This window comes from Cebus imitator, unplaced genomic scaffold (genome assembly GCF_001604975.1).
Source record: "Cebus imitator isolate Cc_AM_T3 unplaced genomic scaffold, Cebus_imitator-1.0 Scaffold726, whole genome shotgun sequence".
Classification (NCBI taxonomy): Eukaryota; Metazoa; Chordata; class Mammalia; order Primates; family Cebidae; genus Cebus; species Cebus imitator.
The window spans coordinates 167,618-184,035 of NW_016108041.1; the positions used below are offsets into that span (position 1 = coordinate 167,618).

General features: G+C 53.1%; 2 protein-coding genes across 3 annotated transcripts in view; one reads left to right on the forward strand and one right to left on the reverse strand.

The window, feature by feature from the left end:
• LOC119469592 (vegetative cell wall protein gp1-like) overlaps positions 1–12,268 on the forward strand; it is a 14,907-nt gene extending 2,639 nt beyond the window's left edge. Inside the window, exons 2-3 of the mRNA XM_037735090.1 lie at positions 10,863–11,065; positions 11,489–12,268. Coding sequence (XP_037591018.1) covers positions 10,863–11,065; positions 11,489–12,182 — 897 coding nt within the window. The 3' untranslated portion in view covers positions 12,183–12,268. The remainder of the gene's footprint in view (positions 1–10,862; positions 11,066–11,488) is intronic.
• Positions 12,269–14,230: 1,962 nt separating this feature from the next.
• The window catches only part of EPHX3 (epoxide hydrolase 3), a 6,776-nt gene continuing 4,588 nt past the window's right edge, over positions 14,231–16,418 (reverse strand). For both annotated transcript variants that reach the window (XM_017519083.2, XM_037735094.1), the window contains exons 6-8: positions 15,289–15,392; positions 15,062–15,198; positions 14,231–14,962 (exon numbers count right to left, since the gene is read on the reverse strand). In XM_017519083.2, the coding sequence (XP_017374572.1) occupies positions 14,737–14,962; positions 15,062–15,198; positions 15,289–15,392 (467 nt within the window). In that variant the 3' untranslated portion in view covers positions 14,231–14,736. The remainder of the gene's footprint in view (positions 14,963–15,061; positions 15,199–15,288; positions 15,393–16,418) is intronic.

Sequence of the window (16,418 nt, forward strand, 5' to 3'; positions counted from 1 at the left end):
GGGGTTTCACCATGTTGACCAGGATGGTCTCGATCTCTTGATCTCGTGATCCACCCGCCTCGGCCTCCCAAAGTGCTGGGATTACAGGCTTGAGCCACCGTGCCCGGCCGGTTTTTTTTTTTTCGAGATGGAGTTTCACTCTGTCGCCCAGGCTGGAGATCTCTGTAAAAAATCTCAGCTCACTGCAACCTCCGCCTCCTGGGTTCAAGCAATTCTCTGCCTCAGCCTCCCAAGTAGCTGAGATTACGGGTGCTCACCACCACACCCAGCTAATTTTTGTATTTTTAGTAGAGACAGGATTTCACCATATTGGCCAGTCTGGTCTCGAACTCCTGACAATGTGATCCACCTGCCTTGGCCTCCCAAAGTGCTGGTACTACAGGCATGAATCACCACAACCGGCCAGATGGATGATTTTTAAAGGCTGAAAAAGAAGAAGGCAAAGAAGACAGAGAAGTGTTATCAAAGAGTGGAGACAGCCGGACACAGTGGCTCACGCCTGTAATCACACTTCAGGAGGCAGATGCCAGAGGATCACCTGAGCAAAGGAGTTCCAGATAAGCCTGGACAACATAGTGAAATCCCATCTCTATAAAAAATTTAAAAATTATCTGGGTATGGGCACACATTGGTAGTCCTAGCTACTTAAGAGTCAAGAAGGATTGCTTGGGCCCAGGAGTTCCAGGCTGCAGTGAGCTATGATCACACCACTGCACTCCAACCTGGGCGACAGAGCTGTCTCAAAAAGAGAGAGAGAGAGAGAGCTAAGGATGAAAGCTGAATGACTGACCAGGGGCTAAGATCAGTGACAACCCCTGGCCTTGCCCTGGCTTCTAGGAGGTCAGGAGCTGAAGATGTTCTATCATTTCCATCTTACAGGTGCAGACGCATCACTTAGAGAAGACAGGTGGGGTGAGGTGGCTCACACCTGTAATCCCAGCACTTTGGGAGGCAGAGGAGGGTGGATCGCCTGAGGTCAGGAGTTTGAGAGCAGCCTGGTAAACATGACGAAACCCCGTCTCCACTAAAAATACAAAAATTAGCTGGGCGTGGTGGCAGGTGCCTGTAATCCCAGCTACCCAGGAGGCTGAGGCAGGAGAATCACTTGAACCTGGAAGGTGGAAGTTGCAGTGAGGTGAGATCGTGCCACTGCACTCCAGCCCAGGCAACAAGGGTGAAACTCTGTCTCAAAAAAAAAAAAAAAAAAGACAGTGACTCACTGCAGGCTTTCCAGAAGAAAAGCCAGTTGTGGCAGAGCATGTCTGTAGTCCCAGCTACTCGGGAGACTGAGACAGGAGGATAATTTGAGCCCAGCCTGCAGTGAACTATGATCATGGCACTGCACTCCAGCCTTGGAGCAAGACTGTCTCAAAAGGAAAAAAAGTGGCTGGGCACAGTGAAGCACACCTGTAATCTCAGAATTTTGGGAGGCTGAGGCGGGAGGATCACTTGAGCTCAGTTTCAGACCAGACTGGGTGACATAGTAAGATTCTGTCTCTACAAAAAATGAAATAATTAGCTGGGTGTGGTGATGTGCACCTGTAGTCCCAGCTACCCAGGAGGCTGAGAGACAAGGATCATTGAGCCTAGAGTTCGAGACCAGCCTGACAATGTAGTGAGGTCCCGTATACCTGTAGTCCCAGCTACGCTGGCAGCTGAGGCAGGAGGATCACTTGAGTCCAGCAGTGCTAGACTTCAGTGAGCCATGCTCGTACCACTGCACTACAGCCTGGGCAACAGAGTGACCCTCTGAAAAAAAAAAAAGAAAGAAAAAGAAAAAACATGCCAGGTGCAGTGGCTCACGCCTGTAATCCCAGCACTTTGGGAGGCCAAGGCAGGCGGATCACAAGGTCAGTAGTTCAAGACCAGTCTGGCCAATATGGTGAAACCCATCTCTACTAAAAATACTTATTAGCTGGGCATGGTGGAGCGTGCCTGTAATCCTAGCTACTCAGGAGGCTGAGGCAGGAGAATCGCTTGAACCCAGGAGTTGGAGGTTGCAGTGAGCCAAGATCGCACCACTGCACTCCAGCCTGAAGACAGAGGGAGACTCTGTATCAAAAGAAAAGAAAAAACCAAAACCCAAACAGAACCACTGAAATAAGATAGTTAAATGGGAAGGAGAGAGGGGGAGGTCACCTAAAGGAGGAGAGGAGCCTGCAAGGCAAACAGCGGGGCAGGGGGTTAAGGGGTGAGTGTTCCAGGCAGAGGGAACAGCAAGTGCAAAGGCCCAGAGGAGGAGGGACGCGTAGGCAAGAGGAACATCGAGGAAGCCTGGGTGCCGGGTGAAGAATGAGCAAAGGTGGGGAGATCAGGGAAGAGGGTGGGGCTCACTCCCAAGGGGCCAGCGGGTCTGGGGTTCTAGCCCAAGCACAGTGAAGCCGCTGGAGGCCTTTAGCACAAGAAGCTGATCTGACTTAGTTTAGAAAATTTAGAACAATCACTTTGGGTTTTTTTGGTTTTATGGAGACAGAGTCTAGCTCTGTCGCCCAGGCTGGAGTGCAATGGTACAATCTCAGCTCACTGCTACCTCCACCTCCCAGGTTCAGGCAATTCTCCTGCCTCAGCCTCCTGAGTAGCTGGGATTACAGGCACATGCCACCATGCCCAGCTAATTTTTTTGTATTTTTAGTAGAGACGGGGTTTCACCATATTGGTCAGGCTGGTCTCAAACTCCTGACCCCAAGTGATCCGCCCACCTCGGCCTCCCAAAGTGCTGTGATTACAGGCATGAGCCACTGCGCCCAGCCCTATTTATTTATGTTTTTATGAGAGACAGGGTCTCATTCTATAGTCCAGGCTGGAGTGCAGTGGCAGGATCACGGCTCACTGCAGCCTTGACCTCCCAGGCTTCAGCCAGCCTCTCACCTCGGCCTCCTGAGCAGCTGGGATCACAAATGCTTGCCACTATGCCCTGCTAATTTTTGTGTTTTTCATAGACATGGGAGTCTCGCTATATTGGCCAGTCTGATCTTGAACTCCTGAGCTCAAGCAATCCTCCCACTCTTGATCTCCCAAAGTGCTGGGATTACAGGCCTGAGCCACTGTCCCCAGCCCCCTATTTCTGTTTCTGGTTTCCTCCCATCCATTCTTCAGGGATCCCACTCCGGGAAGTCCTCCCTGCCCCTCAGTCTTCACCCCTCTCTCCCTGACACTCCAGCTCTCCCAGTGCCCTTTTTCTCCATGGCTCAACCTTATTCACAAGGGTTTGGCAGTGCCTGTATCCTGGTGTGTCCCCTATTTAAAGACTGAGGGCTGGCTGGGTACAGTGACTCACACCTGTCATCCCAGCACTTTGGGAGGCCGAGGCAGGTGGATCACCTGAGGTCAGGAGTTCAAGACCAGCCTGAGCAACATGGTAAAACCCTGTGTCTACAAAAACTAAAGAAATTAACTGGCTGTGCTGGTGTATACCTGTGGTCCCAGCAAATTTGGAGGCTGAGGTGGGAGGATCTATTGAGCCTGGGAGGTGGTGCAGGGTGCAGTGAGCCAAGATCGTGCCCCTGCACTCCAGCCTGGGTGACAGACTGAGACCCTGTCTCAAAACAAAAACAAAAAACAAAAAAAGACTGAGGGCTCCTTGGGGGTTAGGCAGAGGATGAGGCTTCTCAAGGGTCCTAGCACTTCCCAGCATGGGGTAAGCACAAAGCACTGACATGGGACTTAGGTTTTGTGACTTAGGAAGGCACTGAAGGAGCTGGGAGGCCCAGCCCAGAAGAGCCGCTTCAGGGGGCTCAAACCACTCTCTTCAGTATAATTTTGCAGACTGGGTTGGTCTATGTTTCCACAGAAGGGTCTAGGGATTGAGGAGCAAAGTCAGGGCCCACAAGGAAGACCAGCTCCTCCTCTCACCCATCTGAGAAAGGGCTCTTTTTTTTTTTAGATGGAGTCTCGATCTGTCACCCAGACTGGAGTGCAATGGCTCACTCCAACCTCCGCCTCCAGGGTTTAGGCGATTCTCCTGCCTCAGCCTCCCGAGTAGCTGGGACTATAGGCGTGTGCCACCACGCCCAGCTAATTTTTGGATTTTTCACAGAGACGAGGTTTTACTATGTTGGCCAGGCTAGTCTCAAACTCCTGACCTCATGATCTGCCTGCCTCAGCCTCCCAAAGTGTTGGGATTACAGGCGTGAGCCACAACACCTGGCCTTTTTTTTTTTTTTTTTTTTTTTTTTTTTTTTTTTTTTTTTTTTTTTTTTTTTTTTTTTTTTTTTTTTTTGAGATGGAGTCCTGCTCTGTTGCCCAGGCCTGAGTGCAGTGGTGCAGTGTCAGCTCACTGCAACCTCCGCCTCCCACGTTCAAGCAATTCTCCTGCCTCAGCCTCCCGAGTAGCTGGGACTACAGGCGTGCGCCACCACACCCAGCTAATTTTTTTTGTATTTTTAGTAGAGACGGGGTTTCGCTATGTTGTCCAGGATAGTCTCGATCTCTTGACCTCGTGATCCGACCGTCTCAGCCTCCCAAAGTGCTGGGATTACAGGTGTGAGCCACCGCGCCCGGCCTTTTTTTTTTTTGAGACGGAATGTCATTCTGTCACCTAGGCTGGCGTGCAGTGACTCGATCTCAGCTCACTGCAACCTCCATATCCCGGATTCAAGTGATTGACAAAGGGCTTTCTGCTGGAATGGATGCTGTAGGAGGTGCTGAGCTCCTCATCACTAGGAGCAACCAAGGACTCTGGACACACATTTCACTAGGCAGGAAGTTCCGAGTCTGTGACTGCTGATACAGCACACCCTGGTCTGTGGGAGATAGGGCATTAATGGTGAAAACACAGGCAGATGACGGCACAGGGGAATGTAGACTAAAAGAAGAAAGACCCAGCCGGGGACGGTGGCTCATGCCTGTAATCCCAGCACTTTGGAATGCCGAGACAGTCTGATCGTTTGAGATCAGAAGTTTGAGCCCAGCCTGGCCAACATGGCAAAGCCCCATCTCTACTAAAAATACCAAAGTTAGTCAGGCCTGGTGGCAGGTGCCTGTAATACCAGCTACTCGGGAGGCTGAGGCAGAAGAATCACTTGGACCTGGGAGGTGAAGGTTTCAGGGAGCAGAGATCGAGCCACTGCATTCCAGCCTGGGCAACAGAGCAAGATTCTGTACCAAGAAGAAAAGAAAAAAGACCCAGGTTGGGCACAGTGGCTCATGCCTGTAATCCCAGCAGTTTGTGAGGCCGAGGCAGGTATCATGAGGTCAGAAGATCGAGACCATCTTGTTAACATGGTGATACCCCGTCTCTACTAAAAATACAAAAAATTAGCCAGGCGTGGTGGCACACACCTGTAGTCCCAGCTACTAGGAGGCTGAGGCAGGAGAATCGCTTAAACCCAGGAGGCGGAGATTGCAGTGAGCCAAGATTGTGCCACTGCACTCCAGCATGGGCAACAAGAGCAAAACCTCATCTCAAAAAGAAGAAGGAGAAGGAGAAGAAGAAGAACTACAAAGTACTTGCTCACCAGATGGGGTCTCATCTGCGGGTTCCTGCCACTGCCCTCCAGCCATGGTGATGGGACCCACCCAAGGTGTCCAGATCCCCAGGAGACGGGGCAGTCGGGGAAACCCTTCCCATGGCCTCGCAGCCCGCAGCCGAATAGTTCCCAACGTGGTGGGGGTGGGCTAGATCCCCCTCCCCGGTCCCTGCTGGCTGCCTTGGCTGAGGACTGCATTTCTCCTTCATGAGCTCAGTCCCTGGGGACGTGGGACCTGGGGCCACGCCAAGACACAGCTGCCGGCCCCACTGACCGAACCTGAGAATGTGCCCTTGGCTTCTTCTCTTGGGACTGCAGTCCCGCCCTCTGTGCGGAAACTGGGGCCAGGTTCTTGAGTCAGGCAGTGGGCTGTGGGAGCCCAGTGAGAACCAGCAGGGGTGAGGGCAGTTGGGTGTGGGCCTTGGGCAAGTGTGGGGAGGCTGGACCCAGCCATATCCCCTGGACACTGCTTCCCTGGGACACTCAGATGCTCGAAACTTCCATGGCTCCCCATTGCCTAGAGTGACACAATTCCTCTTCACCTCATCAGCTTTATCTCCCTGCCTCTCAGACTTGCCAGCCTTTGCATGCAAGTTCCCACTGGTAGGAACATGCTTCACACTTGTAATCCCAGCACTTTGGGAGGCTGAGGCGGGCAGATCACAAGGTCAAGAGATCACGACCATCCTGGCCAACATGGGGAAAACCCATCTCTACTAAAAATACAAAAATTAGCTGGGTGTGGTGGCATGCACCTGTAATCCCAGCTACTCAGGAGGCTGAGTTGAGAGAATCACTTGAACTTGGGAGGCGGAGGTTGCAGTGAGCCAAGATCATGCCACTGCACTCCAGCCTGGTGACAGAGCAAGACTCCGTCTCAAAAATAATAATAATACTAAAGAGGCTGGGTGTGGTGGCTCATGCCTGTAGTTCCAGCACTTTGGGAGGCTGAGGTGGGCAGATTGCCTGAGGTCAGGAGTTCAAGACCAGCCTGGTCAACACGGTGAAATCCCGTCTCTACTAAAAATGCAAAAATTAGCTGAGCATGGCGGTGGATGCCTGTAATCCCGGCTATTCAGGAGGCTGAGGCAGGATAATCGCTTGAACCTGGGAGGCGGATGTTGCAGTGAGCCGAGGTCGCGCCACCACACTCCAGCCTGAAGACAGAGGGAGACTCTGTATCAAAAGAAAAGAAAAAACCAAAACCCAAACAGAACCACTGAAATAAGATAGTTAAATGGGAAGGAGAGAGGGGGAGGTCACCTAAAGGAGGAGAGGAGCCTGCAAGGCAAACAGCGGGGCAGGGGGTTAAGGGGTGAGTGTTCCAGGCAGAGGGAACAGCAAGTGCAAAGGCCCAGAGGAGGAGGGACGCGTAGGCAAGAGGAACATCGAGGAAGCCTGGGTGCCGGGTGAAGAATGAGCAAAGGTGGGGAGATCAGGGAAGAGGGTGGGGCTCACTCCCAAGGGGCCAGCGGGTCTGGGGTTCTAGCCCAAGCACAGTGAAGCCGCTGGAGGCCTTTAGCACAAGAAGCTGATCTGACTTAGTTTAGAAAATTTAGAACAATCACTTTGGGTTTTTTTGGTTTTATGGAGACAGAGTCTAGCTCTGTCGCCCAGGCTGGAGTGCAATGGTACAATCTCAGCTCACTGCTACCTCCACCTCCCGGGTTTCAAGTGACTCTCATGCCTCAGCTTCCCAAGTAGCTGGGACTACAGATGCGCACCACCATATCCAGATAATTTTTTTTTTTTAAACAGTTTCACTCTTGTCGCCCGGGCTGGAGTGCAGCAGTGTGATCTCAACTCACTTTAGCCTCCGCCTCCTGGGTTCAAGCTATTCTCCTGCCTCAGCCTCCCAAGTAGCTGGGATTGCAGGCACCCGTCACCACGCCTGGCTAACTTTTGTATTTTTAGTAGAGACAAGGTTTCCCCATGTTGGCCAGGCTGGTCTTGAACTCCTAACCTCAAGTGATTCACTTGCCTTGGCCTCCCAGAGTTCTGAGATTACATGCATGAGCCACCATGCCTGGCTGAAAAGAATCACTTTGCAAAGTTGAACATTCTTTTCTCCCAGGGAGCCTTTCCTGAGGCTTCACATGGCCTCCATCAGGGCCCTGATGACTCCACGTAATCCTGCCCGACTCACTCATCAGATTCCAAGATAGGTGGGCATCTGTCTTGCTCAGTGCTGGGGCCCCAACATCCAGCACAGAGCTTGATGCACAGTAACTGAAAGCATTGTCAACTGAATGAATGAATAAATTGAGAGCTGGGACCTAATCGTGTCTAAGGCCAGCCCTCCAGATCTACTGAGCGCCCCCTGTATGGACACAGACAGAGCCAGGCTCTATAGGATCAGGGGCTAGGTCAGAGGAAAAGATTGGAGGTGTTAGGGCTTCCCAAGGGAGGAGTGTGAGAACTGATGGAGAAGAAAAGGAAGTGGGGGGAAAAGAACGCACTTATTTATTTATTTATTTTTTAGAGATGGAGTCTTGCTCTGTAGCCCAGGCTGGAATGCAGTGGCGTGATCTCGGTTCACGGTGCGATCTCGGTTCATGGCAACCTCCATTTCCCTGGTTCTGGTTCAAGCAATTCTGCCTTAGCCTCCCAACTAGCTGGGATTACAGGCATGCACCACCATGCTCAGCTGTATTTTTAGTAGAGACAGGGTTTCATTTGGCCAGGACGGTCTTGAACTCCTGACCTTATGATCTGCCCACCTTGGCCTCCCAAAGTGCTATGATTACAGCCGTGAGCCACCGTGCCTGGCCTTTTTTTTTCTTTTCTTTTAGGTGGAGTCTCTCTCTGTTGCCCAGGCTGGAGTGTAATGGTGAGATCTCAGCTTACTGCAACCTTTACCTCCTGGGTTCAAGCAATTCTCCTGCCTCAGCCTCCCGAGTACCTGGAATTATAGGCACTGGCTATCATGCCCAGCTAATTTTTTGTATTTTTGTAGAGATGGGGTTTCGGCCAGGCTGGTCTTGAACTCCAGACCTCAAGTGATCCCACCTCAGCCTCCCAAAGTGCTGGGATTACAGGTGTCAGCCACTGTTCCTGGCCTTTTTGTTTGTTCGTTTGTTTTGTTTTGGAGTTAGAAACAAGTTCTCTCTCTGTCACCCAGGCTGGGATTACAGATATGAACCACCACACCCGGCCATTTTTATTTTTATTGATTTTTTTGAGACAATCTCTCTCTGTCACCCAGGCTGGTGTGCAGTGGCCTGATCTCGGCTCACTGAGACCTCTGCCTCCTGGGTTCAAGTGATTCTTGTGCCTCAGCCTCCTGATTAGCTGGGATTACAGGCGCCCCGCCAGGCGCTAGTTTTGTATATTTAGTAGAGACAGGGTTTCACCATGTTGGCCAGGCTGGTCTCTACCTCCTGGTCTCAAGTTATCCAACCGCCTTGGCCTCCCAAAGTGATGGGATTATGGGCATGAGCCACCACGACGAGCCTCAGCATATATATATATATTTTTTTTTTGAGAAGAACTCTTGCTCTGTCACCAGGCTCGAGTGCAATCTCGGCTCACCGCAATCTCCAACTTCTTGGTTCAAGCAATTCTCCTGCCTCAGCCTCCCAAGTAGCTGGGATTACAGGCACGGGCCACCATGCCCAGCTAATTTTTGTATTTTTAGTAGAGACAGGGTTTCACCGTGTTGGCCAGGATGGTCCCAATCTCCTGACATCAGGTGATCCACCTGCCTTGGCCTCCCAAAGTGCTGGGATTATAGGTATAAGCCACCGTGACCAGTCTCAAGCGCATCACATTTATCATGCACTTTATTTCTATTATTATTACATTGTATTATATAATGAAATAATGATACAACCATAATGTAGAATCACTGGGAGCCCTGAGCTTGTTTTCCTGCAACTAGAGAGTCCCATCTAAGGGCGATGGGAGACAGTGACACACATCAGGCATGAGATTGTCGTAAGGAGCGTGCAACCTCGATCCCGTGCATGCACAGTTCACAGTAGGGTTTGAGCTCCTATGAGACTCTAATGCCGATGCTTATCTGACAGGAGGCGGAGCTCAGGTGGTAACGCCAGTGATGGAGAGCAGCTGTAAATACAGATGGAGGCTCAGTGGCTCCCCTGCCACTCAGCTGCTGCTGTACGGCCCCATTCCTCTGTGGTCTGAGGTTTGGGGACCCCTGCCCTAACTGCTCATTTTTGCATCCCTTGCCCCAGAAGCTTGTCCTCCTTCCTGTAGGGATGCCACTTGTCCCCACTGTCCCAACTGCTTTTCCTCCTACTTGAGAGATGAGGAGCTGCTCCTCTGAGCTTTTTTTTTTTTTTTTTTTTAATGGAGTCTCACTCTGTCACTCAGGCTGGAGTGTAGTGGCGCAATCTCGGCTCACTGCAACCTCCACTTCCGAGGTTCAAGCAATTCTCTGCCTCAGCCTCCTGAGTAGCTGAGATTACAGGCGCCCACCATCATACCTGGTTAATTTTTTTGTATTTATAGTAGAGACAGGGTTTCACCATCTTAGCCAGGCTGATCTTGAACTCCTGACCTCGTGATCCACCCGCCTCAGCCTCCCAAAGTGCTGGGATTACAGGCGTGAGCCACGGCGCCCGGCCTTCTCAGGGGCTTTTGACACTAGGAACTACATCCCTATTCCCGGACACTCCTCCCTTCTCCATTCCTGGGGCATCAGGTTTGCCTGGTTCCCCTCCTACCTTTGTGGCCTCTCTCCTCTGCCTGTCTCTGAGGTGTTGGGGGCCCTCAGGAGTCAGTCTCGAGTCTTGTTCTCCACTCTGCTCTAGGGAGACTTCACCCTGGCTCCCAGCTTCAGAGCCTGTCTGCTCCACAATACATCGATGCTTGCTGGGCTTTTTTTTTTTTTTAGACGGAGTCTCACCCTGTTGCCCAGGCTGGAGTGCAATGGCAAAATCTTGGCTCACTGCTACCTCTGTCTCCCAGGTTCAAATCTTGGCTCACTGCTACCTCTGTCTCCCAGATTCAAGCGATTCTCTTGCCTCAGTCTCCCGAGTAGCTGGGATTACAGGTGTCTGCCACCATGCCCAGCTAATTTTTTGTATCTTTAGTAGAGATGGGGGTTTCACCATATTTGCCAGGCTGGTCTCGAACTTCTAACCTCGTGATCCACCCGCCCGGGCCTCCCAAAGTGCTGGGATGCTGGGCTATTTTTGTCTTTAGCCCATAATATGCTTCTAGGTTCCTACCCCGGGATCCAGCCCCATCAGACTGAATATATCCCAAACCTGCCTCTGTACCTTCTCAGAGTATCTGGTCCTCTTCCAGTGCCTGGACTTGAGTCTTTCTCCACTGCCTGGACCACTCCCATTCCCCCTCTGAGGCCTCCCCACCCTCCGTCGGCCCCTCTGGTCAGGCCTTTTCACCACCCCCCAAGTAACATTCTAGGCACACAGATCTGTCCGAGACCCTCCCCTGCTGGCCTGGGAAGCCTTTTACAGTCCCACGTCTTCCTATCCCAAACCTTCCTTCCAGTCTCACGGAAATGCTAAATCATCCCGGCGTGGGTGGCTTCTGTGGGTCAGAGCCCAGCTTTGCAAAGTTCAGCTCCAAGACTGCTTCCTCCAGGGAGCCTTCCCTCCCTCCCCCAGGTAAGTGCTCCTCCCAGTTGCTCTTTCCGCCCGGGCCTGACCACACCCTGCAGGCAGTGTCTGAGCCGGGCTTTGTCTTCCACCACGTCTTCTCGAACTGGTGGCAGGGACAGATGAATGAATGAACGAATGAATGGGAAGAGAGAATTCTACTACTGAACCACCAATGCAGCTCTCTGAATGAGTGAGTGAGTGAGTGAGTGATGGAAAGTGGTCTGGAGGCAGGGAGAGGGACTGGCCGATGTCGGGAGGAACCCCAGCCTGAGCCCGCGAGGTCCCAGCTCCCGCCTGAAAAGTTGCGCGCGCTAAGGCCCTGAGCCGGGGGGGAGGGGGGAAAAAAAAAAAAAAAAGCGCCAGGATTGGCTCAGGCTGGGGGAGGCGGGTCTAGGACGATACATGAGTTTCCATTGGCTCATTCACCAGGAATCTGCCCAATCGACGGGATCGCCTTCTTCAGGAGACCCCGCCTCCCTCACTCCCGCAGCCGCGGAGGCGGAAGAAGGCGCCTTTCTGTTGTCCTAGCAACCGTCAGCGGACCCCTGTCGCCCGGGCAACTGTCCTAGGCCTCCCGTCAGCCTTCGCCTGGGCCTCTCCGGTCACCCGGACAACCGCTACCCGTTCCGGTCAACCATCAACCCGTCCCCCGTCACCCCGGCAACCATCGCCGGACCCACAGACCCCTGGACACTGTCCTGGTCTGGTCCGCCGACCTCCTCGCCCCAAATCACCGCCGCAGGCTCGGAAGTCCCGGGGCCCCACGTCTCAAGGGTCCCCTCCTCCTCCCGCCCGTCTCCTCGCCTCCCCGGGGCGGGGGACGTTGCTCCTACCCCGGCAGGGGGCCCCGGGTTGGGCCGGGCCCCGGGGGTCCCTGCTCAGTCGGGGCAGTAGGACCGCCCTGTGCTGTGGCCGCGCGCAGCCCCCTGCAGGCCTGGGCGCTCGCAGTTTTGCGTGGGACTGTCCAAGCGCCACAGGGAGCTCTTCAAAATGCAAGCCATGTCCCTCCCCTGCTGAAAAACCTCCCCGGCTCCCCTTGAGAACCGAATCCAAGCTCCTGGCAGCCCCTGGCGGTTCTGGCTGTGTGGCCTCTTCTCTGAAGCCTCCTTGCTCACTCTGTTAGCAATCCCCTGGCCTGCGTGTTGTGACTCCAGTGACTCAAGGTTCTTCCATCCTGGGACCTTCCTAGTCACTGCTTCCCACTCCCCCGAAGAAGTGCATCCCAAGACAGGCGTGGTGTCTCATGCCTGGAGTCCCAGCACTTTGGGAGGCCGAGGCGGGTGGATCACGAGGTCAAGAGATCGAGACCATCCTGGTCAACATGGTGAAACCCCGTCTCTACTAAAAATACAAAAAATCAGCTGGGCATGGTGGCGCATGCCTGTAATCCCAGCTACTCAGGAGGCTGAGGCAGGAGAATCGCTTGAACCCAGGAGGTGGAGGTTGCAGTGAGCTGAGATCTCACCACTGCACTCTAGCCTGGGCAACAGAGCAAGACTACATTCTCAAAAAGAATTTTTTTCTTAATTAGCCTGGCATGGTGGTGTGTCCCTATAGTCCCAGCTACTTGGGAGGCTGAAGCAAGAGGATTGATTGAGCCCGTGAGGTCGAGGCTGCTGTAAGCCAAGATCACACCACTGCACCCCAGCCTGGGCAACAGAGTGAGACCCTGTCTCAAAACAACAAAACAGTGCATCTCTCAGCTAGGGTCCCACCTATGGGTCTTCAGAGAAGCCTTCCCTGATCCCTGTCAGCTCTCTCCTCCTTAAACTCTTTCTGGCTCACGCTGTATCCCTAGGACCAAGAACACTGCGTGGTATCTATGTTGAGTAAAAGCGTGTTGTGCTGGGGACAGGAGGGCAGAGGGGGATGACCAGCAGGCAGGCCCATCTCAGAGACAGAAGAATGTATTTCTTATTATTTATTTATTTTTTATTTATATTTATTTATTTATTTTTTTGAGACGGAGTTTTCGCTCTTATTACCCAGGCTGGAGTGCAATGGCGCAATCTCGGCTCACCGCAACCTCCGCCTCCTGGGTTCAGGCAATTCCCCTGCCTCAGCCTCCTGAGTAGCTGGGATTACAGGCACGCACCACCATGCCCAGCTAATTTTTTGTAGCTTTAGTAGAGACGGGGTTTCACCGTGTTGACCAGGATGGTCTCGATCTCTTGACCTAGTGATCCACCCGCCTCGGCCTCCCAAAGTGCTGGGATTACAGGCTTGAGCCACCGCGCGCGGCCAGAATGTATTTCTTATGGCCCCTCAGTCTTCGTGGTACAGGTGATGACAGCAACGTCCCCAAAAAGCTGGGCAAAAGCCAGGGAGATACAAGCTAATGCTATGATCAGCCTGGGGCTGGGTGGCCCACCCTCCACTTGTAACCCCCACCGCCACCCCAGAGGGCTCCAGAGTCAGCGGAAACTGTGGCTAATTTGGAGCAGAAGTTTCCAGGAGCTGGAGAGGCAGGCCTCAGATCCCAGATGGCTGTTCTGGGACCTGGTCCCTTCCTGCCCCCAATCCAGAATCGCCTGCTCTAACAGACCCGAAAGCTGTTTTCCCAGGGATCTGGAGCAGGCAAGCCCAGGCTGGGGCGAGAGAAGTTGACCTGACCAGGCCTTGGGTCATGGGGGATGGGTAAGGAAAGGGGATTGCAGGAGCTCCCCTGGGAGCTGGAGAGGAATATGCACATCTACCTGCCTGCTGATGAGGGTCTGCCCTTGGGGAGGTTGTCAGGAGCCAGACAGGGAGGCCCCCAGCTCTTAGGCTAGGATTGCCCTCATCAGCTCTGCCTAACAGAACGTTCTTCACTGATGTGGCACTGGAGCACTTCAAACACAGCTGGTGTGGCTAAGCACAGTGGCTCCTGCCTGCAATCCCAGCACTGTGAGGGGCCAAGGTGGGCGGATCATTTGAGGCCAGCATTTCGATACTAGCCTGGTCAACATGGTGAAACCTCATCTCTACTGAAAATACAAAGATTAGTCAGGCATGGTGACACACCTGTAGTCTCGGCTACTCGGGAGGCAGAGACACAAGAATTGCTCGAACCCAGGAGGTGGAGGTTGCAGTGAGCTGAGATTGTACCACTGCACTCCATCCAGCCTGGGTGACAGAGCGAGACTCTGTCTCAAGTTAAAAAAAAAGAAAAGAAAAGAAATACAGCAGGTGTGACTGAGCAGAGCATTTTCACTGTATTTCATTTCCATTAACATACCTTTAAGTTGAAGTAGCCAAATGCACCCAGCAGGATCGTACTTAGAGTAGCATTGAGCTGAAAACCCAGGCAGGAGGTGGAAGGCAGGGACAGGAAGGTCAGGGTTTAAGGTTTGTGCAGTTATTCCAGGAGCTGACTTTGGCAAGGAGCAGGGTGAGGCCCCAGGGAGGGGAGAGGTGGGACACTGGGTCCTGGCATCTGGCTCCACTGGAGGAGAGGCATACCCAGGGTCAGAGCTTGTCACACATGCACTCGTCCATGCCTGCATGTGAGCACAGGGGTTGGTGGGTCCCAAAGCACTCATAAGTACACTTGTGTGAGATCCAGGAATCCCATGCCTAGGAGCAATTCAAGAGTCCACCCATGTATGGACATTCTATGGACTCCCAGGTACACGCAGATGACGAGGGTGTGTTCCTTCCTAAGTATCTGTGCTTCCCGGGCAGGCCGGCAAGGGCCACTAGTCCAGCAGGTCTTGCAAGAAAGCCCACATGTACTGGTGCATCTCCTGAGGGTGGCTCTGTGGGATCCAATGCCCCGCGCCTGGCAGGATGTGAGCCTCCAACCTGCCCGGCACAAAGCGGCTGCCGATGGCTTCCACCAGCCCCAGCTCAAAGTAAATGTCCTTCTCCCCCCACAGCAGCAGCGTGGGTGTGGCCAGCTCCTGGGGTTCCAGGGGGAAGTTCCTGTGGCCAGGAAAGACAGAAAGACAGGCAGAAGGATGGCTACCTCCCACCTGCCTGCCCTGCAAATCTCCTGAACTTATGCCTGGTGTCTGGTCTCACCTGAAGAGGTTTCGGTAGTAGTTGACGGGCCCGGTGAGACCACCAGGCTGTGAGAAGTGATAGAGGAAGGCCTCAAGCTCGTTGGGGGTCAAGCATGGGATGCCTGTCTTGCGGTGGGTGAGGGTGGTCTTCAGAATCTGGGTACACAGCAGGACTCTGGCTTCAGTGCCCAGCCCGCCCACCCCCAACCTGCTTCCCTCCCCGCCCTCAACCCACACTGTCTGTACCTGGAAGTCAGACATAGACAGCAACTTCTCCGGCAGCCAGGGGAGCTGGAACAGGAACATGTAGTTGGAACGGAAGAACTGGCCAGGGTGGCGAATGGAGTAGTCTGGGGTGGGAGGGTTGGGGGAGAGCGATTCAAGAGTGCACCTGTGTGTGGACACTGTGTAGACTCCCAGGCACACACAGATAACAGGAGGTTAACGGCAGAGTATGTGAGGCCTGCTCCAGGCGTGGCCCCATACACCTGCACCCCTACACACACCCAGGTCATGCACACAGGACTCAGGAATGCCACTGCTGCCTGCTTGAGTCTGTGAAGGCGCTAGACACCCCTCCCAGCCTGGGCATCAGCTACATTCTCTCCCACCATGTGTCACTATTCACAGAATGGGAGCATCTCCCAGGAACCCCCATATCCACTGGTGTGCATTCCCTGCAGGATGCCTTTCCTCTGCCTTATTCAGCTAACATTTATTGAGCAACTACTTCGTGCCAGGCCTGGTTCTAGACACAGCAGTGAATGAGGCAGACAAAACTCCCTGTTCATCCTAGGTGACTTAATAACAACCCTCTTTCTACAAAAAAATAAATCTTTAAAAATTAGCAGGATGTGGTGATGTGTGCCTGTAGTCCCAGCTACTTGGGAAGCTGAAATGGGAGGACTGCTGGAGCCCAGGAGTCTGAGGCTGCAGAGAGCTTCAATTGCAGCACTGCACTCCAGCCTGGGCCACAGAGCAAGACTGTCTCAAATAAAAAAAAAAAAAAACCAAAAAACAAAAAACTCCCTGCCCTCAGGGAGCTGACAGTCTAGCTGGGGAGACAGACAAGTAAACAATGACAGGCCAGGCACGGTAGCTCACTCCTATAATCCCAGCCCTTTGGGAGGCCAAGGCAGGTGAATCACTTGAGGTCAGGAGTTACAGACCAACCTGGCCAACATAGTGAAACCCTGTCTTTACTAAAAACACAAAAATTAGCCGGGTGTGGTGGTGCATGTCTGTAGTCCCCACTACTCTGGAGGCTGAGGAAGGAGTGTCACTTGAACCCAGGAGGCAGAGGTTGCAGTGAGCCAACACTGCACCACTGCACTCCAGCCTGGGTGACAGAGTGAGACTCTGTCTCACAAAAAAAA